This window comes from Octopus sinensis, linkage group LG25, assembly GCF_006345805.1.
Source record: "Octopus sinensis linkage group LG25, ASM634580v1, whole genome shotgun sequence".
Taxonomy (NCBI): Eukaryota; Metazoa; Mollusca; class Cephalopoda; order Octopoda; family Octopodidae; genus Octopus; species Octopus sinensis.
In genome coordinates this window covers 20,225,826-20,253,614 of record NC_043021.1, presented here as the reverse complement: position 1 = coordinate 20,253,614, position 27,789 = coordinate 20,225,826, and the positions used below count along the sequence as shown (strand labels likewise).

Genomic DNA, 27,789 nt, shown 5'->3' with positions numbered 1-27,789 from the left:
TGTGGTAAGTTTAAACAATTTATTGGTTGGGTGATAATGACTTTCGTTTCTTAATTACTGCTTCTACTTCTTGCAGTCGTTTCTGTAATGCTGCACTCTCTATGCCCTGCTTTTTGTTCTGTTGGATCTGCATCTGCAACTGAGTCTTCTCCAAGGCAGGGATCCTCTCGTACAGGGTCTTGTCCATTTCCAAGTCCAGATCGTTCTCTTCCCTTAAGAAAGCGAAATATATGAGGAGCACGGAGATGCTGAACGACACGACGAAGGGTTCGATTTTGAGTCGGTCGCCGTGTGGCTTCTTGAATGTGTCCAAAGATTTCCAGGAGGCAGCTTTACTCTGCGAGAATTTCACTGGTTCCGTAAGACTGTCTGCTGCTGCTGTTTTCTTTGCTGTTGACATGGCTGCAAACCTGTTTTGGTTGACAGAAGGAGAAAGCGGATTATTTGGCTGGATGACGAGATGAGACAAAGGGTTTGGGTTAGTATTTTGCTTTGGGAAGCATTTATCGCAGACAAGTACCAGTCAAATATTTTGGTTTGATACTGACCGATCCATTATTGATTAACCATAAAGGCATTCGTAAGTCATTCAACCCAGCCGTATATATTCGAATCTTTAAGGCGAGTAACAGCCGTGTTTGCCACGACAGGAACGTCGGTTTAAGGTTAGATTAGTGGTAAATGACTGCAGCTGTAGCGATGGCTTGATTAAAATACATCTAAGCTACATTTCGGTTTCCCGTATTTTCCAAAGCCCGATCACGACTATCTGCGTGAGGGCATAACTGGAAGTTTACGTAGGAATCAGCTGTTATTTTCTGCACGTCGAGTGACCACCGTAGAAGGCTTCCCCTCATAGCTGGTTGCAGTAGTTTTGTGTACATGCTCCTAATAGGAGTGTCTTGTGCATTGGAGGTGGGGCCTTTACATGTTGGTTTACGTAGCAGAATGGTTGGTGGTGACGTCACGCAAGACAAAATAGGATTTTATGGGGGGGGGGCGTAATGGTATGGGGTGAATGAATGGTCTGGACTAAAAACCTTGGATCCACTGGAGTGGGAGTTGCTAAAATGTGAATTGGCAGATGGTAGCAGCAGCAATAATGCCAGGAGTTGAAGGGAGAGTAGGAAGGTGTGAGTATATATAGACATGTCGCTGAGTACTGGATAAACCGGATCATGGAAGGAGAGAGGGCTAGATTCAAGTTAGTGTAGGTATATATATATGTATATATAACATTAAATTCAATTGTTTTTCTGTGATCTACCATAACGGTCACGGGCTTGAGCTACGAAGATAATCTCCCTCGACGACGAGGGAGCATGGATGTCTCGGTATAGTCACGGGTGGCACGTATTTCTAGTCACAGGTCGACTGGATCACAGCCAAGGAGATATGGTGGATTTTTATTAGTATAATGGTGTGCTTGAACTAAGTGAATGTGTTAATGAGGAGAAATTAGTAGCAGTGATGTTGGTGGTTGCGGTGGGGAGGAGATGAGCGAAAGCCGACTGAATGGAGGTGAGGTTGGTTGCTTCTTTAAATGATGTCTGGATGTTATTGTGCTTCTTCAGTAGAAAGAAGCCCCCCAGTTGCCAACTAACAAACAACATAGCAACTGACTAAGGCTACTGCTGCTATGATGACAAGAGGAAAGTATATAGCACTGTATCGTGTAGAGAGTATATATATAAATGAAGGCTTAGAGAGGGGTGGGAAGAGGAAGAAAATGAATGAGAGAAGTAGCTATTAAAGCCAGTTGGTGTGGATTCTCTCCCCCCAACCCATCCAAATAGTCGAGTTTAGCTAGCATGGCAACAATAAAGCCTTGGACATTTTAATGCACCTCTACCTCTTTTCCTTAAGATATAGTAACCGCTGGTGGTGGTGGGGGGTTTGTACGAAAACTTGGCGTTTCGTTCATTTTCTAAAGCTTTATGAATTGTGGTTGTTTTAAGCCCCTACTGTCACCCTTTTCATAGACGTTTCAATTGTGACCATCCATCCTGTCTTTATTTTTACCATTATTATGGACTACATTTGCTGTCTCGTCTCCTCACCTTCATTTAAAGAGTAACGATTTGCAAGAAGAGATTTAGCTGCTATTTTTAGTAATGCTGGGCTTCTGACTCCATACTAGTGTGTGTGTGTATATGTATGTATGTATATATATATATACATACATACACACACGCGCGCGCGCCCACTTCGCTATTTGGGGCCATGCTGAGACATAGCCATCATTATATATGTATTTTAGTTCATAAGACTTTTTATATTAAAGATGAATACTACTAGACTGACCTTATTGGCAGCAACAACCAGCATAGCTTACTTATTATGGTGACCCAGTTCGCTGAGTTGCTCTGCGGCGAGGCAGGCAAAAAGCGGTGGTGGTGGGTTAATATGCCTCTAACATACCCACGTAACGACTTGCTAGAAACACCAGCCAGATCTAAAAAAATAAAATGGTCACGGCTGGGATGCCTTTGATAATGGGAGGTTAATCGATTATCATTAGCGCATTGATTTAATTAATAACTGTTATTTAGCCCTAGGTCAGTCAGACCTTGAATAAAAGGATATATTTACAAGATTTTGAGGAGTCTCAATTTAACTGCTATTTCTAGCGACTATGTAGGTTCGTTAAATCCTATTGTCTTCGGGGTTAATTTTACTTTATTTCTTGCATAAAATTAATTTTCCAGGATTTGCGAAATTAGCTGAATTATTGACACTATTCTTAGGGCGATTGCAACGTGATGTGGTGGCCTTCAATCTTTCCCCTAGTAAGAGTTGGGTAGGGTTTTCTTTTTTTAGCCTCCGGTCAGACCTGATCCAGCAGACTTTACAATTAAAGGAGTTCCAAACATGACCATTTAAAAAATTTTTTATTTCTTTCTCTAAACAGCAGTAAGTATATATATTTTGGGCCACGAATACTATTTATAAAACAAACAGTGGACTGCTATTTCAACAAGTTCGTTGGCGGATGCTCTAATTAAAATAATTAGAGGGAAAGGGGGTGAAATCTTAATTAAAAGCAAACGGAAATAGAGTTTCGTGACTAGTTCTGAAAATGTAAACAATCTGCGGCCGAAATGGAGGACAAATATTTAAAAAATGTCTATAGTATAATGAGGATTAATAGAAAACATTATATGGAGCCGGTTTCGATTCTGGCTCGCAGCACAGGTTGATCTTGCTTGCTCGAGGAAATAAAATGAAACAAGAAGCTATGAATTCCCACAATTGTTTGTATAAATAAATATATGAGGGCTTTCTTGTTGTGTACGTGGTCTTGTAAAAGAAATCGATAATGAATCGGTCATTGAACTGATTGCTGCGAACTGTCTAAAGATCGATTGCATCTGACACCATATTTATTAAAATAGCTTCATTAACTAAAATTTTAAAAGGTTTTTAATTACCATTTAGATTATATTAAAAAAATTAGAATATAAACAGACATTATAATGTCGGGAAGGATTTACAGACGTGAGAAAATTTATTTTCCAAAGGCAATTTGATAGGTTTTTCTCTCTTTTTTTGTGTGTATAGAGAAGATATTCTTGTCTTCAAGACAAAATGGCTGCTGGGTCTTGGTTCCGTTGTGAGAAGAGAATATATATATAAAGTTCACGAAACTTCCCAACCAACGTTTTAGTGTATATATATATATGTAGTGACACAGGTAGCGTGTGTATATTATATATACTGTCTGCCTGAGTATGCAATAAGTTTAATGAATGTGTGTGTATATATCATAAACGGCGGAGTTCTAGTCGAAGCACAATGTGCGAGCGTGTATATTAATATGTATATACTGCGCTTGAGTGCGTATAGTGTATCCACATAATTAAAGAATGGGTTGTGTCTAACGTGTATTACAGTTTTTAATTTATGTACACATATACACACTGGATATTTTAGTGTTTTCTGTGTAGCAGATACTTGTGTAAATATATACTAAAAAAATATTAACTATGACCCAGCATAGAATTGGCCGATGAAGCTAAAACGAATGGAGGAATATACACCAGTTATTGTTTAAAATGTGTGTGTGTATATATATATATATATACACATATATAATATAAGCAATGTTGCACGAAGGGAAAGGATAATTCGGGACAAGAAAGACAACTTGACAGAAGAAAGGAAGTGTTCTTAAAATAAACTGTGCGTATATATACGTGAGTGTGTGTATATATATATATATACACACATACATATATCTGTATAATATAAGCAATGTTGCACGGAGGGAAAGGATAATTCGGGACAAGAGAGACAACTTGACAGCAGAAAGGAAGTGTTCTTAAAATAAACTGCGTGTGTATAATGTATACGTGAGTGTGTGTGTGTGTATATATATATATATATATTGAAATGTATGTGTGTGCTGCTAAATGGGAAATCATAGCAGAGGGAAGGGTTTGCGCATCGCTGTGTTGTTCAACGTGCTGTCAGTGGTGGGTGTGCGTGTGCGCGCATGTTGTCAGTTGCAGATGTAATTATGTTTACGTGTGCTTGAGTGCGGGCGCGCGCGAGCAGTTGTGTATGCGTGTGCGTTGTGTCAGTCGCAATTGTGTTTACGTATGCGTGAGTGTATGTATGTGTGTGTGTGTGTATAAGTATTCAGGTTAGATAACTGCGGAATAAACGTGTCTTGTTTCAATTCAGTTTTTTTGTTGGTTTATTTGTTGTTTTTCTAGTTTTTTTTTTTGCGGTGGGGGGCACGGGTGTAATATACAAATGGGAGTAATACCTGTAATATGTGCCGGCGAAGGATTATGACGCTAATAAATGCATACAAATGGTGACTCAGTTACTCGACTAGTCAGATCTCCCTCCACATACCTTCTTTACAATCTAAAAAGGACACAAAAGAAGACGAGATAGTCATTGGCGGAATACCTTTGTTCATAGTCCTACTCCATTCTGACCTGGGGTTTTATAACAAGACACATTTTTTGAAAGATAACGTTTGAGAATCAAGGTGAAAATACGAACGTGAATTTTTTTAGTGGCGAAGATCATGACGGACTCTGCGCTAAATATTTTGAAATATTTAGTTATTGTTAGTTATTGCCTGTCCTGGCCTCCATAATCATATATGGTACACATTCTCATTTTGGCAATCTTTCGTCTCTAGTAGACATTTCCGTCGATTTCCGTAAAAATTTTTTTTTTTTTTTTACATATGGGCTTGCGGGAACTTTTGAAGTAATATACATACATATACACATACATACACACACACATACATAGATACATACACATACACCGAGTAAAAAATTTCAGTTATCTCTCTCTTTCACACATTACTCTGTCTCTTTACACACACTAACAGAAGCACTTCACTTACACAACATACTGTCTGTCTCCCACACCCCATCAAACACACACACACACACACATGTCCATTAATGCTCCCATGCACGGTAACTTCAAAAGAATTTCCCTCGTCATACAATCGCTTTCTCTTAGTCTCTTTCGCTCTCATTACGGAAATCGACGGAAAGGTCTACTAGAGACGAAAGATTGCCCTCATTTTTTTTTTTTAACCATCAGAGCAACTTGAGACTTATGAAAGGAAAGCTTTACATTACTCAGAACGTAGGAAACGAGCTAAACCAAAGGCCTGTAAATAAGTACGGACATTTAAGACATGAAAATGCTTTGGTCAGGCGAAGAGTTTAATTATATAGAAAACCAAGAAGGAAAGTAGGTGTAGCGGGGTAATAACGACTGGAGCGAATTTTGGAAGCTAGGTTACTTCGCTTGTAATAAAGGGATTTTCTGAGCAGATGATGATTGAAAGAAGACGTGCCCGTTAAAGAGGAACAAGCCTGCTGTCATGAGAAAATGTTTCGACATTATTCAGACGCCATCAGCAAACTATAGCCTTCGTTGTACTCATAGAAGTAATGGTGAAATACTCTTTACTCTCTTTTACTTGTTTCAGTCATTTGACTGCGGCCATGCTGGAGCACCGCCTTTAATCGATCAACTCGACCCCGGGACTTATTCTTTTGTAAGCCCAGTACTTATTCTATCGGTCTCTTTTGCCGAACCGCTAAGTAACGGGGACATAAACACACCAGCATCGGTTGTCAAGCAATGCTACGGGGACAAACAAACACACACACGCATATGTATATACGACGGGCTTTCAGTTTCCGTCTACCAAATCCACTCAGGGCGTTGGTCGGCCCGAGGCTATAGTAGGAGACACTTGCCCAAGGTGCCACGCAGTGGGACTGAAGCCAGAACCATGTGGTTGGTAAACAAGCTACTTACCACACAGCCACTCCTGCGCCTATAGTTGCAAGAGCTGTACATTTGCAGACGTAGATAAATAGAATTGTTTAAAGATGAAATCTATCAGGGATATCATCTGCATGAAAAATAATAGTTGAGTTAGTTTTATAATGTATTTAAGATATAAAACGCTAAAAAGCTTAACAAGAAACAAATAGTAATGTAAAAAAAATATATTAGTCAATGATTTAACATTTTTATCCTTTGCCTAGCAGATAAGGGAGACAACTGCATATATTGTTTCAGTCTTGTTCTGATTTCATCAGCAAAACAGCCTTCCTGTCTTTACTTGCTGCTGCTGTTTAGACACATGTACATCCTGAACAAGTAAACTAAATTATCAAATAAAAAGAAATTTCCAGCTATTATCAACCATCTTTTATTGAAACTGGGAGTATTTAGGGTCACATTATTAAACGTGTCCTTCCCTTTAGTTTTTAAGATGATAGGGTATGATTTGAAGGACATTTGCTGGCTATTTTAAGCAGACTGAAATAGAGCAGGCACAGGCAACCTTTTTTGAGAAGTGGGCTGCATGAGACATGGTTTGTCATCAGGCAGGCCACACAAGTAAGAAAATACAAGGTAATTTTTGATGAACCATGTCAAGACCTGAATGGCAGACTGCTGGATTGCCCATGGTTGATGTAGGGGCTTCCCTAACATGTTTGTTTAGCCTAAAGTCATCCCTGATCCAGCATAAGGGTATCTTTTTGTGATGGCTACATATATCAACATCATATATATATAGGTGAAAGCAAAACAAAGATACCCTTACAGTGGATCAGGGATGACATATATATGTATGTATGTAAGGTGGCAACCTGGCAGAAGCGTTAGCGCACTGGGGGAAATGCTTAGCGGTATTTCGTCTGTCGTTATATTCTGAGTTCAAATTCCGCCGAGGTCAACTATGCCTTTCATCCTTTCGAGGTCGATAAATAAAGTACCAGTTTCGCACTGGGGTCGATGTAATCGACTAGTCCTTTCGTCTGTCCTTGTTTGTCCCCTCTATGTTTAGCCCCTTGTGGGTAGTAAAGAAATATGTGTGTGTGTGTGCATATTTATGAGCGTAGGAGTGGCAGGGCAGTAAGAAGCTTGCTTCCCAACCGCATGGTTCTGGGTTCAGTCCTACTGCGTGGCACCTTGGGCAAGTGTCTTCTGCTGTAGCCTCAGGCCGACCAATGCCTTGTGAGCGGATTTGGTAGACAGAAACTGAAAGAAGCCTGTCGTATATATATATATGTATGTATGTGTTTGTCCCCTCCACCATCGCTTGACAACCGATTCTGGTGTGTCTATGTCCCTGTCATTTAGCGGTTCAGCAAAAAGAGACTGATAGAATAAGTATTAGGCTTACAAACAATAAGTTCTGATGTCGATTTTATTTGACTAAAGGGTAGTGCTCCAGCATGACTGAAAAAAGTAAAAGAATATATATAGATAAGCTAAAGACCAGCCACTATTCTTCACATTCACAAGGAAAAGGCCTTTGTTAGGGAACCATATAGTTTGGTGGTTGCTAAAGAAACTAGGTGTGACACTTAAACTAAGCCTTCAAATGACGCCACCCTGCTGGCTAAGTGAGCAGGCCAACAGAAGAAAGAGTGAGAGAAAGTTGTGGCAAAAGAGTACAGCAGGGATCGTCACCAACCCCTGCCAGAGCCTCGTGAAGCTTTAGATGTTTTCACTCAATAAACACTCACAACGCCTGGTCTGGGAATCGAAACGCAATCGTACGAATGCGGGTCTGCTGCCCTAACCACTGGGCCATTGCGCCTCCCCAATTCTCTTTTACAAGTGAAAATTAAGAATCAGTGATGCTTGTCAATCAGGTAAGGTATTGTATGGTGACAAAATATGATGGTCTAGATCAGTGGTTTTCAACCAGGGTTCCGCCAGTACAGTCCAGGGTTCCGCAAGAAGTTACAAAACTGCTAAAATCAGCAGTAATTTTTAATTCTCCTATGCAGATATGTGTGCATAAGACTATTAAATTATTGCACAGGGGTTTCTCGAGCCAGTGGAATGTTTCCTTGGGGTTCCGCCTCAGCAAAAAGTTTGAAAAGCACTGGTCTAGATAAACATAGTATGAAGCAAAAACATGGGAAAACTGAGGCAAGTGTCTTCTACCATAAACCCTAAGACAGCTAAAGCCCTGTGACTATTTCAATAATAAAATAAATGTTTCCTTCTGGAGCCATGCCAGGCTCATAAGGGTTGGTTTCCCGGTTTTAGTGGCATATATACTCCCCACCTGGATGGGACAATGATCTGTTGCAGGATTACTCATTTTTGCCAGCTGAGTGGAATGGAGCAATGTGAAATGAAGTGCTTTGCTCAAGAACACAACATGCCGCCTGATCCAGGAATCGAAACCACAATCTTAGGATCATGAGTCCGACATCCTAACCACTAAGCCACAAACCTCCACTGTGAGTCTATTTAGTAGATGGAAATTGATAGAAGCCCATCATGCATATATAGGGAGAGTTTACGAAAAAAACAAGAGAAAGACAGGTGGTGTACAAAACAAACAGATATCTTTTAGGTTTCAAGCCTACGCTCTTCTACAGAAAGGGACACAGAAAAACCAAGGAAAGAAAAAAGAGAAAAAAATATGTGTAGTGGCTAACGATCTATCATGGCGATTCATATATATATATATATATACTTTAAAGCACTACCACTGGTATTTGAGTACTCTTTTTTCCACCTTGTTTCACATTTGTGTGTTCACTCCGGTATATATATATATATATAGTTAATCCAAACATAAAAACAGAAAGAGAAAACACAACGCAAGGACATGGAACAAATATAGTATTATTGGACGCCCAAGAAGGAGGGTTATATATATATATATATTTTTTATCTTTTGCTTGTTTGTCATTGAACTGTAGCCTTGCTGGGGAACAGCCTTGAAGGGCTTTGGTCAAATGAATCAACCCCAATACTTACTTTTCAAAGCTTGATACTCGTATCTGCCTCTTTTACTGAGCAGTTAAGTGACATGGACATAAACAAACCAACATAAGATGCCATGTATTACAACTAAACCCACAACCATGTGGTTGTGCATTTTACAGAGTATTGCAACTAAATCAGTAAATTACAAGTAGAATTCACCCAAAGAGCTTCTTTCAGCTAATTTTCACTGAAGACCAACTAGAATCCTTGAATCAACCCAAGACAAGTGTAAAAACACATCCAATATTTCATGTTTGATTCTTGTTACTCCTTTAACTGTCACTACAGCAATGCTGTGCAGCCTTTTTTCACTTGCAGTACACTTATATTCTTTTCAAAATTCGATTGCATACCTGAACTAAAAATATAAGGCAAGAAATATTTAGGTTACAGTCTACCACAGTACCTGTAGGCTACACTGTACCTGATCTGATTTAGGGTTTAAGGTTAGAATTTAGGGTTTATAGATGCAGGAGTGGCTGTGTGGTAAGTAGCTTGCTTACCAACCACATGGTTCCGGGTTCAGTCCCACTGCGTGGCACCTTGGGCAAGTGTCTTCTACTATAGCCTTACCCCAACCAAAGCCTTGGATTTGGGAGACGGAAAATGAAAGAAGCCCGTCATATATATATATATGTGGGTGTCTGTGTTTGTCCCCCCAACATCGCTTGACAACCGATGCTGGTGTGTTTACGTCCTTGTAACTTAGCAGTTTGGCAAAAGAGACCGATAGAATAAGTACTAGGCTTCCAAAGAATAAGTCCTGGGGTCGATTTGCTCGACTAAAGGTGATGCTCCAGCATGGCTGCAGTCAAATGACTGAAACAAGTAAAAGAGAAATATGCAGAACTATACTTGACACCACTCCGTTTCCATGGCCTCTCTGCTGTATATTAACAATTGAGATATAGAGTGATAAAAAAAAAAAAGATCATAAATGGATTCAAGGTGAAACCATGAACAAAGTAAGACCATCAACAGTATTCTAGAGTTACATTCTGTGAATTTTAGAATAGTGCTGCTTTCCGTTAGGTATTTGGTCCTCTCTTCACCCACATTCTATCATTTCTCAGTGGGGGAAGGGGTGCAGAGAAATGAGAATCATACCCAAAGTGTTTTTTGCTTGAAGACAATGTTGTGTGTTTTGATGAAGATTTTGCTGCTATTTCTAGCATGTTAGCCAACTACAAAGAGGTTCTCTCATTAGCATTGAAATGCATTGAATGCAGAACATGGCATACAATTTACAAACCTGGCTAAATTATTAATGATATACAAAACTCTACAAAAGAATAGAAACAGTTGTAGTATTGGTAACAACAACAAGACTACAGATGTGACCTTGTGGTTGTTATTTAACCCCAATTCAAGCCTGATGATCAAAGTTATTCCTATCATGACCTCACCTTTTTCCCTATGTTCAGATAACCTTGTAGTACATTTTTCAAATTATCCCTTGTAAAATGAGTTGAGGAGGATTAGCTGTTCTTTCTAGCAGGCTAAAGGACCATACAGAAGCCAGAAGCGTCAGCGAGGAGTTCTTTTCGATCTGCAGAATGGCATTTGTAATTAGCTATTTAATTAGCCATTTTTAATTAGCATTAAATACCATGAGAAAAAATTCAATCAAGTTATTTGGAAATGATCAACAAAGTATGTTTTACGGTGAAAAATTTTACAGATTAAAGAAACAATGGTTTTAAAAATTAATCAGAGCATGGAGAATCCTCAAATTAATGTCGACATTGGCATAACTACCTAAATGGCCGCCATTTTGAAAAGCCGAAATTCAAAATGGCTGCCACAAAATACATAACAAACGCTATCTAGGCTTCTAGTTGACCTAGAAACATAATTAAATCCAATATGTCACACGACCTACGATATGTTAAACACTAATTTGGCAACGTTTTGTCGTTTAGGGATCTCCCAGATACGTGGAGAGCACTCTATTGTGATCGTTACGCTTAAACTTTGCAAGAGGAAGCTTAGCTTTTAGGACATCGTTTTGTGCAAGGCTGTTTGTTTCAGTTCAAGGTCGTCCCAGAACAGTCGTATAATCGTTTCAGCTGTAACTAGCTCGTTTTTTTTTCTCGGTAATTTTTGTCCATGGGACGGTAATTACCGACGGTGTCCTTTAAAACAGCAGGGATGTTGCGAGAAAATTTTCATTGCTATTTCTAGGCGATCGAGCGACTGTACAGAGGTTCTCTCGCTGGATCGTTTGTGTAAGGTCACCGACGAAGAGAGGCCATTGCAAGAGAGTGTCCCACCAAGATGTCGTCTCTATGGTCGCTTGACCTACTAAGGATAGCAATCAACTTTGATCAAAAATATTCCGTGACCATCCCAATTTTTAAGCAGACTGCATTATCTAATTTTTTGCCTTTTTTTTTGCCTTATATAAGACGAAAGGGTTTATTCATAGCTTTGGTTCTCGTGCGCAACTTATTAGTGGAGCGAATCTTTGTATTATGTGAATTTTATATATATATATATATATATATATATATATATATATATATATATATATATATATATATATATATAAAATCACACACACACACAGAGGTGGAGGTTGGAAAGGCGGCCGGACAGAGAGAAAGAGAAGGTTGGAAAGACGCGGCCGGACAGGCAGAGTGCGTGTGCGTGTGTATTTGCTTAAGAAAGCAATGTTTAGTTTATTTGTTTAACCCTAGGTCAGTTGTGACGAAACAGACTTACTAAGGAAGACATTCTAGCCATGACTTACTCTCGGACATTGTATGTCAAAGAATTATCAGTAACCTTTTTCTTTATTTAATTTAAGACGTAAACAGTAAAGTGAGGTTAGATTCGGCAACTATTTTTAACAGAACGAACGTTCACGTGGAAACTCAGTTAAATCTTGGTTTAGAAAACTGATCAAAGGCACTCCACTTATACCCATCCCGTATTGAAAGACTTCCGCCCGTTTTTTTTTTTTTTCTGTGCAAAAGAACTTAACGCTATACTGCACAACGCGTGTTTTTTTGTTTTTTTTAACGGTAGGGCGTGATTTGGCTGCTATTTCTAGAATGTCGAGTAACCATGTATAGCAGCTCCTTCGTTAGCTCCCGGTTGATGTGTATATATGCACGCGCGCGCGTGGTGCGTGTATGAAAGAGAGAGAGAGAGAGGGGGGAGAGTGATTAAAACTGCAAGTAGGTCATTAACAAAAATTCGACTATTAATGGATAAAAATATTTTCCTATTTTCACTAAGATAAATTAAATGCAACATCATATATATTATATATATAATGTTCGTGCCTATATATGTATGTATTTGGGCCTTGTGTTTAATTTTTGTTAATCGGGACCTTAGTAACTGAGTGTATTTTTATTATAAAAGACAAGATATTCTGATGGGGGAAAAACGGAGAAGGAAATATGGAGCGTGTTGTTAGTGGCAAAAAAATAAACAAACAAAACCACAGTCAGGTGGATTTGAACAATTGGCTATGGAAATAAAACCTTAAAAATAGTGAGCGACAATATCTGGAAAGAAAGAACAAGTTTTTTTTAATGTCAGACGTGGATATGGAGTAAAAGTGTCCATCTTCAAAAATTTTGCGCGAAAATAAGCATAACCGCGCGCATACATACATACAGACGGACGGACAAAGGCGCACACATACACATACTGCAGTACACATATCCACACACATACACACACACCAGTACACACAGACACAGACACACACAACAGTAGACATACTCACATTACACACACACACACTATGGCAACGCAATTATGGAAAACAACGGAGAGTTGCAGGGAATTTATGGCGAGTTTTGATGAAATGAAAGTGATTTATAGATAGCTAAAAGTAGCATAATGGTTGTCTTTCCCAGTATTTGAACACGCTGTAAATACCCTCCTCCCTCTCTGCCCCTATGTGTATATATATATATATATATATATATATGTGCGTGTGTAACTGTGTATATGTATGTGTATACACACTATTTATACATACACAAACACACTATATGTATGTATATATACACACACACACCACATCATATACTCTATGTAATTGTATGTGAATATATACATAGATGTGTATACATATACATACATATATATATAGTGGGCTGAGAATTTCCTCATTGCGTCACGTATATATATATATATATATATATATATATATATATATAGTGGGCTGAGAATTTCCTTATTGCATCACCTATATATATATATATATATATATATATATGTTGTATGTATATCTGTGCGTATAAAGGATTAGCAATTCCACAGAGAAATTCAAAAAATTCAATTTGGCAAAACGCGGAATATTTAGTATTGGAGAGGTTGAATAGCAATGAATCGTTAAAATCCGTGCGTGTCACTACTCAGAGGATCGAAACACCTAATTCCGAATTATGACTCATAATCTCAACACACACACACATACATAGATACATTGACCTGTGTTTATACATACACACACTAAATGGGGCAATTGGTTGTCAGTGATAGTGGTTTCGTTAAATACAGTTCGTTGGTATGATCCTAGCTCTCGCCCTGCCGTCATATTTGTCAATTATTTTCCCTTAATTAATGTCATCATCATCAACATCATCTTCACCATAGCCTTATGTTGGCTCTGAATGAGATCCAGCCACTACCACCATGCATTTAATTACTGCACCAAATTAACATCAACAAGGGAACCGCAACAGAGTCGTTTTATCTGCTAGAAATAGCAGTCAAATTATTCTTTAACTCACGCGCACCTGTTTTTCAAAGCAAAAAAAAACAACAACAAAAGTGGGGGTGGAGAGGAAGGATACATTGGATGAGGTTTGTATTGCTCAGGAACTATTATTTCAAAATATAAATATAGTATGGTCACAGTTGGAACGTCTTTGATCATAGAAGATACTAACTGCTCGATTGGAGCTGCCTTAGGGCTGGCTATACAACATCAATTGTGAGATGTCTGCAAAACCAATCTTTGGAGACAAGAATTGAAGCCAGGAAGAAAATCACAGCCAAACTTCAATTAGCTGAATTAATGACATTTTTTTTTTCATCTAAGATATGAATTATTAAATTAACAAGGCGGCAAGCTGGCAGAATCTTAGTATGCTGTACGAAAAGCTTAGCAGCATTTCTTGTGGCATTTTACGCTCTCAGTTCAAATTATATCGAAGTTGTCTTTCCTTTCCATTCTTTCGGGGTTGATGAACTAAGGACCTGTCAAGTATTGAGGTCGATATAATCGATTGTCCCTCCTCCAAAATTTCAGTAGAAAGAATTATTTTTGAGTTCAGATATTCCCCTGAGGTCGACTTTGCCTCTCTACTGTGCTGTCGCTAAAGTTGTAAGAGTCGAGGAGTGAATGAATAATACGGAATCGGGAAGGCTCACTTACTCTTTTTACTTGTTTCAGACATTTGACTGTGGCCATGCTGGAGCACCGCCTTTAGTCGAGCAAATCGACCCCACGACTTATTCTTTGCAAGCCTAGTACTTATTCTATCGGTCTCTGTGCCGAGCCGCTAAGTTACGGTGACGTAAACACACCAGCATCGGTTGTCAAGCTATGCTGGGGGGACAAACACACACACACATATATATATATATATATATATATATATATATATACGCATATATATATATATATATATATATATATATATATATATATACGCATATATACGACGGACTTCTTTCAGTTTCCCTCTTTCAGATCCACTCACAAGGCTTTGGTCGACCTGAGGCTATAGTAGAAGACACTTGCCCAAGGTACCACGCAGTGGGACTGAACTCGGAACCATGTGGTTGGTAAACAAGCTACTACCCACACAGCCACTCCTACGTCTATACTCAAATACAATATATAACACAGGATCATTAATAATAATTTCTAGCAGAGGTACAAGGTCAGAAATTCAAAAGGTGGGACAGTCGATTAAATCGAGTGCAGCTGTACTTCACTTGAGATAAGCTGCATGTTTAAGTCGTATATGGGCGCAAAGCTATAATTGCGGTAGGGGTGGGGGTATAGACAGAATTATTGACACTGGAATAATGAAAAGTTGACATCAGGAGTGGCTGTGTGGTAAGTAGCTTGATTACCAACCACATGGTTCCAGGTTCAGTCCCACTGCGTGGCACCTTGGGCAAGTGTCTTCTACTGTAGCCTTGGGCCGACCAAAGCCTTGTGAGTGGATTTGGTAGACGGAAACTGAAAGAAGCCCGTCGTATATATGTATATATATATATGCGTGTGTGTCTGTGTTTGTCCCCCTAGCATTGCTTGACAACCGATGCTGGTGTGTTTATGTCCCCGTTACTTAGCGGTTCGGCAAAAGAGATCGATAGAATAAGTACTGGGCTTACAAAAGAATAAGTCCCGGGGTCGAGTTGCTCGATTAAAGGCGGCGCTCCAGCATGGCCACAGTAAAATGACTGAAACAAGTAAAAGAGTAAAGAGTATCAGTGGCATTTGAACTCAAAACATAGAGGGCCGTAAATGAAAACCGCGATGCAGTTTTGTTCAACGCTCTAGCAATTCCAGCAATCCGACACAATGATATTTAATATTTACTATTTTTTGCTGTTTACAAGTTTCAATCTTTCGAACAGCAGCCATGCTATGTCGCTGCCTTGAAGGGTTTTGTCGTATAAATCGACCCTAGTACTTATTTCGAAGCCTGATACTTAGGCTATCGATCTCTTTTGCCAAACTGCCAAGTTACAGTGCAGTAAACAGAAAGACACACACAATTGTTCTAGCTACTTCTGGATAGTGACACAGGAAACACCAGTGTCCCAGAATGCTGTGTGTTAATGAGCCAAACGTGTTGAATCCATTGCTGTTTTTCTCGTATGATGTACACTTCAACAACCAGCATATTTTTCATTTGAACCTGCCTAGATATGTTAAGAACATATTTGTGGTAAGTAGCTTGTTTACCAACCACATGGTTCCAGGTTCAGTCCCACTGCGTGGCACCTTGGGCAAGTGTCTTCTGCTATAGCCTCGGGCAGACCAAAGCCTTGTGAGTGTGTTTGGTAGACGGAAACTGAAAGAAGCCCATCGTATATATGTATATGTGGGTGTGTGTGTGTTTGTCCCCCGCAACATCACTTGACAACCGATGCTGGTGTGTTTATGTCCCCCGTAACTTAGCAGTTCGGCAAAAGAGACCGATAGAATAAGTCCTGGGGTCGAGTTGCTCGATTAAAGGCGGTGCTCCAGCATGGCTGCAGTCAAATGACTGAAACAAGTAAAAGAGTGAATAATTATTATCGATATATATAAATATATATATATATTAGTTTGATGCTTGGTGAAAGGAGACCTTTTAACGTTTCGAGCATGGCTCTTCGCCGGAAAGGAGAAAGGGAGAATCCAAAGAAGGAAAATTGCCAACAGTCCACATGTGGTTACATTTCTATGTGTAAGACTTTTTAAAGTTTCCATCTACCAAATCAAATCGCAAGGGTTTGGGGCCTGTCACAGGGGCTGTAGTAGAGAACACTTGCCCAAGATGCCACGCAATGGGACTGAACTCAAAACCACATGTTTGGAAGAGTATGTGAACACATATATGAACACACAATTATTAAAATTACTTCACTATCAGCTGAAGTTGTCTTTCCCTTTCATTCTTTCGGGGTTGATGAACTAAGGAAAATACAGAATTAAAAGTATTACAAATCACAAGAACTACAAGCTGCCAAACGATTCCATAGCTCATATATATGAATAAGTATAGTACTATATATATATATATATATATATATATATATATATATATATATATATATATAAGAATTTTTTGCATAATGAGATAAAAAAAACCAAAGCTGTGTAGATAGAACATTTATAGATAGGTCTTACAGCTGTTTCCAGGATATTTATTAATTATATCCCTTCATCAGAGACAGTGTGAGAGGATGGTTAAGTAATAATTAATTTAGATAGGATACAAAATAAAGAGTGAGGTGGAGGAGAGAAAATAGATGTGAAATATGTAGGGATATTGAATTTGCAGATCGATTTTTTTAGGCAGAATGGTATATATGTAAGATTTCAATACTTTATGAGAAAAATCCAAAGGTATTTAAAATCGTTCATTCCAAGTACAGAGTTTATACACAATGTAAGATTCCAATACCTTATGAGTAAAATCCAACAGTATTTAAAATTGGTCTTCCATGTACAGAATTTATACACAGTGTTGTAGAGTCAAAGGTTTATATATATATATATCATACACACACATAAAATGACCTAAGGTGTATGCAATTAGTGATCAGGGCGATTTTGTGGCTAAATCCCACTTTTTCCTTCCGAAGACAGTATAGGTTGCTACAAAAATTTTGAATCTAGTAGCGTGCAGAGAACTGCACTGCTTAAGTAACTATTCCCGAAACAGGTGTAAAGATAATACGTGCACCTTTTTCCCTCTTTCAGTTACAAGGTTTTCCCTGTGATGACTTTCTTTTACCAACCAAATTATATTACATCAAGGCTACAGATTTATCTTCTTCCTCTTCCTGGAGTCTACCTGTTTACATAGCAACTATAAAGAATCTCGTTCATGCACCCACCCCCCTCTGTTTTATATAAATATGTTGTAATCTGGCCCAATACCTATAATAGAAGGCCTTCGCCCAAGATGCTGCGCAGTGAGACTGAACTCAAGACTGCATGATTGGGAAGCCTGCTCCTATAATGGCAAAGTTGGAGCACTCTATCTTTCTGCTCTATTACAGACACAAGACAGAACGTTAGAATGCCGAATTCAAACTACCTAAACATCAGAATATCGAAAGCTCAAAAGATCGAATATTCAGAACGAATTTCGAAATAGTTTAGGGAGAAATAGAAAAACGGTCTTCAAAACACATATTTACAGTTTTAAAAAGGAGTTTCTCATACCTTCTTATTCTACTATGTAAGAATAACTGTTTTAGAAAGAAAGAAAGAAAAAAATCAAGTTTTAAGGAGTTTAGTGTAACTACTTTAGGTGTAGGCACATGGCCTAGTGGTTACTGCAGCGGACTCGCGGTCTAGGGATTGCGGGTTCGAAACTGAGACCGGGTGATGTGTGCGCTTATGAGCGAAACACCTAAGCTACACGCGGCTCCGGCAGAAGGTAATGGCGAACTTCTACTGACTCTTTCGCCGCAACTTTCCTCCTGCATCTTGCAGCTCACCTGCGACGGACCAGCCCCACAGTCCAGGTGAGGGACCTATGAGCCAGGCATGGCTCGAGAAGGAACAAACAACTACTTTAGGGGAAAATAAGAAAAATTACCCTGGTGTCTATATATAGTTTTAAAACGGAATATGGCGATCTTTCGTCTCTAGTAGACCTTTCCGTCGATTTCCGTAAAAAAATTTTTTTTTCACATATGGGCTTGCGGGAACTTTTGAAGTAATGAGAGCGAAAGAGACTAAGAGAAAGCGATTGTAGGACGAGGGAAGTTCTTTTGAAGTTACCGTGCATGGGAAGCATTGATGTACATGTGTGTGTTTGATGGGGTGTGCACGGTAACTTCAAAAGAACTTCCCTCGTCATACAATCGCTTTCTCTTAGTCTCTTTCGCTCTCATTACTTCAAAAGTTCCCGCAAGCCCATATGTAAAAAAAAAAAAATTTTACGAAAATCGACGGAAAGGTCTACTAGAGACGAAAGATCGCCCGGAATATATTTGAGAAACGAAGTCTAACATTTTTTTTAAGGTACGTTAACGAAAGAAAAGGTAGGCGATCATATTTAGTTACCAAATAATGGTTTCAAATTTTGGCACACGGTCAGCATTCTTAGGAATGTATTAAGTCGATTACATCGATCCGAGTACTTGACAGGTACTTTATTTTATCGATCTTTGACCTCGGCGATATTTGAACTCGGAGCGTAAAGAGTCGGAAAACTGATGCTAATCATTTCGTCTGGCGTCCAAACGACTCTGCTAGCTTGCCGCTTTTAGCAACCAGATAATAAAGTAGACAGTAGGAATACGATATCGAAAACAAATGGTTTATTCATCGAATACTTCGTCCTTTAAACTCTATGATTATAAAAATATTTTTCTTTACCTTCCATACAAACACAAACCAACAAACTAATTGACGCATGCTTATTTCCCTTTACGGCCACTCTTTCGCTCCGTAAAAACAAAAATTTTGTTTTCCAATCGTTTTAATTTGTTAAAAAATATTTATTCAATAAATAAATTAATTTCAATTACCGCTTGTGTCTTTAATATAAAAAAACTCTGTAATCCATTTGTATTACGATTTTTTTTTTCACAAATATAAACACCGTATCTCGTTCTGTCTTCGTTTTATTTTTATCTTTCAAACATAACATAACAAAAGTGGGATCTTTTCGGTTTGAACGGCAGTTTTTTAAAATAATTTCCACGTAACTAAACACTTTTAAACTTCTTATACTGGTAAAATGTGTTTATAAAACATCTTTTTCTCTTGGCTTTATTGAGAAAATTCTATAGTTTGTAAGATATTTGTTACTTTTTTTTCTTCAATTTCAACCAATCAATGACGTCTATTGAGGTGAAAACATTCTGTGCCGTATGAATATGTCCCTCGTTTAAGAAACAGATTGAGTTTATTTACATTTGTGAAGAAAAAAAGATACCCTTCCCCCATCCCTAACCCTAAATCTAAAATAGATTGAAATGCAATAGATTGATACTAGGGTCATAATTATGGGTGACAATCTCATATGACACCGCTTGAAAAAACTGCCGTTCAAACTGAAAAGATCCCAGAATACATCATTTTAAGTTTTCGGCTATTTGAAGTCGGGTTTCTTGACATTAAGTCTTAGGTCGACATCCTCCCATATATACATTATCTATTTATATAATGAAGGTGCGTGGTTTAGTGGTTAGGGTATTTGGCTCATGATCGTAAGGTCACGACTTCGAAACCCGGCAGCGTGTGGTGTCCTTAAGCAAGATACTTTATTTCACGCTGTTCCAGTCTACTCAGCTGGCAAAAACGAATAGTACTTGTATTCCAAAGGGCCGTCCTTGTCTGATTCTGTGTCACACTATCACTGAAAACTACGTTAAGGGTATGCGTGTCTGTGGTGAGGCGGCGAGCTGGCAGAAACGTTAGCATGTCGGGCGAAATGCGTAGCCGTATTTCGTCTGCTGTTACGTTCTCAGTTCAAATTCCGCCGAGGTCGACTTTGCCTTTCATCATTTCGGGGTCAATTAAATAAGTACCAGTTATGCACTAGGGTCGATGTAGTCAACTTAATCCGTTTGTCTGTCCTCTCTGTGTTTAACCCCTTGTGGGTAGTAAGGAAATAGGTGTGCTCAGCTACTTGTATGTCTATTCTGTTGATCAGATCAACTGAAACACTCGTCATGGTAACCGATAGGATGCCTGTTTGATTGATCAATATATACATATTAATCATCATGATCTCCTTGCAGGCGTGTGTACAATGGCTTCACAACAGCTGGCAAGCTAGAGGATTGCACCAATTTCAACGGTCAGCTTTGGCATGGTTGCTATGGCTAGATGTTCTTCCTAATGGCAACAATGTTACAAAGAGTACTGGGTGCTTTTTGTCACACAAAGCAATGTTAAGTGAAATATATTTGTGCAATGGCACATTCAAGTACATTTGGATGTGAGGAGACCTGCTGCTGCATAACTATCTCAATGCACTCAAATGTATAAAATATCACCATAAATACTTGTATGCATATACATACATATATATAGAAGCAAATTGCATAATTGCTTCCATACGCGCTCAACTTGATCCTTCTTATAGCCTTCCTTTACCTTTTGGAATGATCCTTTGTAAAAACATCAGTGTCTAGGTTTGAATCTTTTGAGAACTACTCAGTGTCTTCTATACAGACAACATCTGGATCTCATCTGTGAACTATACATAAATATATGTATATATATATGTCAGGTCATTCTTAGTATTTGCTACAGGTAACATGCAGGCCAGTACAACCTGTTATATGATCAGATCGTCGGCAAATGAACTGGTGGTAATCTATTAAGCTTGCTTGGTAAGGAAGATTGTTTTATGTTAGAACACTCTGTAAGACAAAAGACAAAACCTGTAACAAAATCAATGAACTCGGGGTCAACAGCCATCAAACAGCCAGAAGTGAGAGACCCTTAAAGTTTGTTTGGACATTTCTCAAGAATGAAAACCCTGATGTGACACTCACAACTTCATTTGGACCCCTTGCCCAAATGCGGTGCATGCATCAGAGAAAATGTCCACTACCATTTTGCATGTTCTCTACTGAGTGAGCTACAAGAACGCTCAGCATAAATGAGCTCTCAGACAAGAGTGCCAAATGTTTTTGACTTGATGTTGAAGCATCTTTCATTGAAGACTTATCCTTTTCTGTTCAGTTGAGATATCCTTTTTTTGTACTTGTCTTATTTTTTTCTTCTTGATGCTTATCTTTCATGCAGCTTACAGTGCTGATTCAACAAGACCTAGCAATATTACTGACAAGGCAACAAAATTGCGATGAGGAAATGAGTTTGTCCACATCCATCGCATGTCTTTCCTTGTTTTCTATATGTTCTTTTGTCATCCTTCTGTGCCACATTTACATATATCATCATCATCGTCGTTTAACGTCCGTTTTCCGCGCTAGCCCGGGTTGGATGGTTCGACCGGGGTCTGGGAAGCCAGGAGGTTGCACCAGGCTCCAATCTGATCTGGCAGTGTTTCTACAGCTGGATGCCCTTCCTAACGCCAACCACTCCGTGGGAGTAACGGGTGCTTTTAACATGTCACCGGCACCAGGGGAGGCTGGCAGTGGCCATGATCGGTTGGTGCTTTTTACATGCCACCGGCACAGAAGCCAGTCAAGGCGGTGCTGGCATCAGCCACGTTCGGATGGTGTTTTTTTATGTGCCACCGGCACAGAAGCCAGTCAAGGCGGCACCGGCATCAGCCACATTCGGATGGTGCTTTTTACGTGCCACTGGCACAGAAGCCAGTCAAGGCGGCGCTGGCATCACCCACGTTCGGATGGTGCTTTTTACATGCCACCGGCACAGAAGCCAGTCAAGTGTTGGCATCGGCCACGTTTGGATGGTGCTTTTTATGTGCCACCGGCACAGGTATCACAGCTATAATTTCCATTTGATATTTATTTTGATGTTGATGTACTTGACTCAATAGGTCTCCTCAAGCACACCAGGTCATGTGCACCGGCACAGAAGCCAGTGAAGGCAACGCTGGCTTCAGCCATGTTCAGATGGTGCTTTTTACGTGCTGATAGCACAGGTATCGCGTAACTAAAATTTCCATTTGATATTTGTTTTGATACTGATATTGATGTACTTGACCCAATAGGTCTCCTCAAGCACAGCAGGTCACCTTGCGATCCACGGTAAACACAGCAGGTCACCTTATGATCCAAGGTAAGCACAGCAGGTCGTTCTGAAAAATAACAATATACAAAATGTTCAGTGGACGGTAGCAACCCCTAAAAAGTGCCCAATTGTGCTGAAATTTTGCATGTTGAGTTTTTGCACTAAATTAAATAAAATTAGAGGGTGTCTTCAAGTTTTTGAAATAAGTTATTTTGCATCACCCTTATATATATATATCACTGTGATCACCGTGACTGACCAGGCTATCAGATGTTGCTACACATCGCTGGTCACAATGCGCTTCGCATCGTTTTAGCCTTCAAATGACGCCACCCCGCTGGCTAAGCAAGCAGGCCAACAGAAGAAAGAGTGAAAGTTGTGGCGAAAGAGTACAGCAGGGACCGCCACCACCCTCTGCCAGAGCCTCGTGGAGCTTTAGGTGTTTTCACTCAATAAACACTCACAACGCCCGATCTGGGAATTGAAACTGCGATCCTACGACCGCAAGTCCGCTGCCCTAACCACTGGGCCATTGTGCCTCCACAATGTATATATATATAGCAGGCATTGATGTGAGGTAAGGAGTTTTCAGCCTCATTGTACAGCATCAAGGGCAAGTGACTTCTACTATAGCTCCAGGCCAACCAAAGATTTGTGAGTATACCTGGTAGATGGAAACTGAAAGTGTGTTGTGTACACACACATAAATATAGTCCTCAATAAAGGTTTTACAGTGTAAGTTCAAATCATTGAAGCACTACTGAGTGTTTCCTATGCTGAGAATTTCCAGATCTCATCTGTTGACTCTATACACAAATATTTATATGTATATATGCATGTCTTTGTGTTTGTTACCCCATCACCAGCATTTGACAACCAGTGTTGGTTTGTTTATGTCCCTGTAACTTAACAAATTTGGCAAAAGAGATAAGAACAATAAGTACCAATACCAGACTTATAGAAAATAAGTACCAGGAGTGATTTGTTTGACTAACTCTTCCAAAGTAATGCTCCAGCATAGCCACAATCTACTGACAGGAACAAATATGCGAAATATATTTTCGCATCTAATTCTTAGAGAGTTTTGCAAGATTGCAGCAAACATATTCAGTCTTTGAGACATTAACATTTAGACCACAATCTGCTGGTGCTTTTCCAATGTCATGTAGAAAGGTGGTAGCTTCTGAGATGATGTCTGCAAAGAGAGCAAAGCCATCAACACAAGCTGCATCTGTTAGTGTTGCTGATTGAGTGATGTGACAAAGTGCGGTCGTTAATTTTGTCAATAAGAAGAGTGAAGGATGTAGTCCAGGCAGATAATAGATAATAGTACAAGCATAACACCTTGCATAGATGTTGAAGAAATCAGTATCTCCATTAGGTAACAGTGCTTCAGTTCTTCAAAAGCCTTAGTACCAGTGCAATTACTTTGTGAAGTACATCATATAAACAAACAAAAAAAAACCTCCTCTTGCTTGAGTGTACAGTTGAAAGCTTTTGAGAAGTGAATAAACAATAAGATTTCTTACATATTTTTTTTACCCCAACTCTTTCAATGATTTTTCTGACTGTTAAGAAAACTCCAAAAGTTGATCGATTTTTCCTGAATTCATTTTGGGGTATTTTGCAAGGTACAGACATAGCCATGAGGTTAAGAGGTTTGCTTGTCAGCCACAAGCTTTTAGGTTTTAATCTAACTTCTGTGCCATCTTAGAAGACAAGGGTTTTCAGCCATAACCTGACTAAACAAAGATTTTGTGAGTGGATTCAGAAGAGGAAAACCAAAAGAAACCCTGTATGTGTGTGTGTATAACATTGTATTCATCAGGCTGTTGGGTTTCGGTATACTACTTTTCACAACGCAGTTCATCAGATTCTTGAAGCCTTCAAATGATGTCACCTTGCTGGCAAAATGGGCAGGCCAACATCCATCCAGTTTATCATAGGTTACTCATTTACAGCTGAGCGGACTATATACCTATACACATACACACATCATCATTTAGCGTCCGCTTTCCATGCTAGCATGGGTTGGACGGTTCAACTGGGATCTGTGAAGCCAGAAGGCTGCATCAGGCCCAGTCTGATCTGGCAGTGTTTCTACGGCTGGATGCCCTTCCTAACGCCAACCACTCCGTGAGTGTAGTGGGTGCTTTTTACGTGCCACCCGCACAGGTGCCAGACGGAGCTGGCAAACAGCCATGGACACATGGTGCTTTTTGCGTGCCACCGGCACGGGGGCCAGGTGGGGCTGGCAACAGCCACGATCGGATGGTGCTTTTTATGTGCCACCAGCACGGAGGCCAGTCGGGGCGGCGCTGGCAATGGCCACGATCGGATGGTTCGCTTACTTGTCACCAGCACTGGTATCACAGCTGCAATTTCCATTGATGTTGATCAACTTCGATTTTGGTTCTGCTTTCTGATATCTGATTTGATTTGATACACATGCAAGTATGTATATGTGTGTGTCTATATTTCTTTGCATTAGTGTTTCACCAAAAATTGCTCAACAGTGACACTGCTCTTGCTTCTCCTGTCAACAAATCTTCAGCTGGTTTTGTGTAATTAAAAATGTGTGAGAAAAAGATATCATTTACTTTGAAAACAAGCAAAGGACTGCAACAGGAAGGGCATTTGGTTGTAAAACAATATATCATCATTTAGTGTCTGTTTTCCATGCTGGTATGGGTTGGATGTTTTCATTAGAGCTAGCAAGCAGAAGAACTGCACCAGGTTCCACTTTGATTTCGCTTCATTTCTACAGTTGGATGCTCTCCCTAAGACCAACCACTTTACAGTTGGATGCTCGGTGCTTTTAACATGGACTGGCACAAATGCTACTACACAACATTGGCAGAAGTGCTTTTTACGTGGCACTTGTGCAGGACTCTTGCAGGCCGGCCTGTGCCAGTGCCTCATGAAAAGCAGCTTCAAATTTTCACACAAGACCAGCAATTTTTAGGGGAGGAGGTACCTTCAAAGCCACAGTCGAACCAGTTCTACTATATGGCTCAGAAACCTGGATATTATCAAAGAAGCTTGAGAGGCTTTGCCTTTCATCTTTTTGAGGGTCAATAAAATAAGTTACCAGTGAGCATTGGGGCCTGATGTAATCGAGATACCATCATCATCTTATTAGAAAGAATACATTGAATAGAGTAGTCCTAGATACACTGTGTCTATAAAAAGACTAGACAGGCGGTAAGGCCACGGTTTGAACACTTGTTTACAGGTCCAAAACTTTTCAGTAAAGGAAAAAGAAAAAAAAACTAGGGGTCAAAAGGATTTATAACCGAGACGGATTTGTATGTGTTTGTGCGTTATTGCTTAGATGGCGTCTCTACACGGTTATTCGACTTGCTAGAAATGGCAACAAAATCCCCCCGGAATGATATCGTGCCGCCTTAAAAACAGAAAATCACATTAGAAAAAAATGTAGATCTTTCAGGGATGTGTTTGTTTATAGGTATGTCTGTTGAATCAAGGTCGATATCAGCTTAAACGATGACAATACCAATCAAGGGTGAAATGGTTAACGAAACGATAGAAGGGAAAGGAATCCAGGTTGCATATGGGAATGAGGGAGAGAGAGAGAGAGAGAGAGAGAGAGAGAGGGGTTGTTAGATATACCGTTTCAGTGTGTCAGTTTATATAAGTACCGAAGTTGAGGTCACATCATGACCTTACTCGTGTGTTTCTTGTTAATGAAGCTGGTTTTAACCCCAAATTAGCCCTTAATTATCATAGGTGTTCCATCCCCGTCTTTTGTTTACAGAGTGGTTCTTTTGTTTCAGTCAATGTGATTTAATTTTGACCGATTTATTTTTATTATCCTTGGTCAGTCGAGCGGTCACTTAGAGGATCCCTAAGTTAGCTCCTGTGCCTTATTTGCATGCTTATACATAGGCATATTATACACACACACACATACATATATATATATATATATATATATATATATATATATACATATATAGATACAAACGTGTATATATATACACACACAAACATTATATATATATATATATATATATATATATATATACACACACACAGAGAAATTCGCATTACCGACTGAACACATCGCACTTGACGGGCTTTTAAGGGACACTAAAAATAAAAACTGTCCCAGAAAATCTTCCCACGTCTTATATATATACAATTCAATGTCAGGGTTTTTAAGTTACGGTTAAGTACTGCTTCAAAAAAAGGACCCGCCAAATTTGAGGGGGAATGTTATAAACTTCTAAGTGGTATGAAGTTAAATACGGCAAAAAGATGTGTGGGGTACCATAGCAAGAGAAATAAGAAAACGGGTTTCGCTAATTGCCCGGAAAAGGCATGAATATCGCCGCTTCCCTTCTTTCCCACAACTAATAATTTCGGAATGTTTACTAAATGAGAAAATAAATTTAGTGTGCAAAGAAAGGTATTGAATATGAAGAGAAATGAATCCTAACTCTTAGAACAGCTTTAACTATTATATTTAAACAATGAGAATTTTACGAAGACGTTTAGAATAAAATATAAGAATAGAGAAATTATTATTTTTTCCAACGCAATTTCGAAAAGAAAATATAGTTAACATAGTTAAATATTTATAAAACAAAACCCAGGTAAGTGCGTCACTGTATTATATATTCTATGGACGATCATGCTATGATGAAAGAAGGAGAAAAAAAACTTAATTGGTTTTAAAAAGAAGACAAGCCTTGGCATTTAACAAGAAATTGAGAATATCAAAGAGTTATCAAAACAGAGAAAGCTGTATATTAAATAGAAAACATTGTTAAGGTTCACTTTTTTGTCTCCTACCTCATTGAAACCGCACATGTTTGTCTCTGTAGCAATCTCGGCAACACGACGAATGTGGTAACTACACGATTCATGGCAACTACACCTTGGATGCACTTCGACTATAAAGCGAACAAACAGCGAAATAATTAAGATCAAACGGGATCTTTCGAAGAACTTGGTTTTTCTCTCTCTATCGTTTTTTTTTTTCAATGCAGACCAAGGACGAAAGTCTTATATAACTTGTAATAAAAGTCCAGCCAGCGGAAGCAACTACGGAAGGTACGAATGGACACACTTGCCTA

General features: G+C 39.1%; 1 protein-coding gene across 1 annotated transcript; it reads right to left on the bottom strand.

The window, feature by feature from the left end:
- LOC115224194 lies at positions 1-27,789 on the bottom strand. Its single transcript, XM_029794951.2, has 2 exons — positions 27,506-27,789; positions 1-410 (listed from the first exon to the last, which is right to left on the bottom strand). The coding sequence occupies exons 1-2, from the start codon at positions 27,577-27,579 to the stop codon at positions 20-22; spliced, it is 465 nt and encodes a 154-aa protein (XP_029650811.1). The 5' UTR covers positions 27,580-27,789; the 3' UTR covers positions 1-19.

What these genes read in the sequence shown, in the direction of transcription:
- LOC115224194 (XM_029794951.2), bottom strand. Translation starts at nt 27,579, where the DNA reads ATGAATCGTGTAGTTACCACATTCGTCGTGTTGCCGAGATTGCTACAG. An exon ending in ACATGTGCGGTTTCAATGAG is followed by an intron (nt 411 to 27,505) that starts GTAGGAGACAAA and finishes CAACCAAAACAG; the next exon opens with GTTTGCAGCCATGTCAACAG.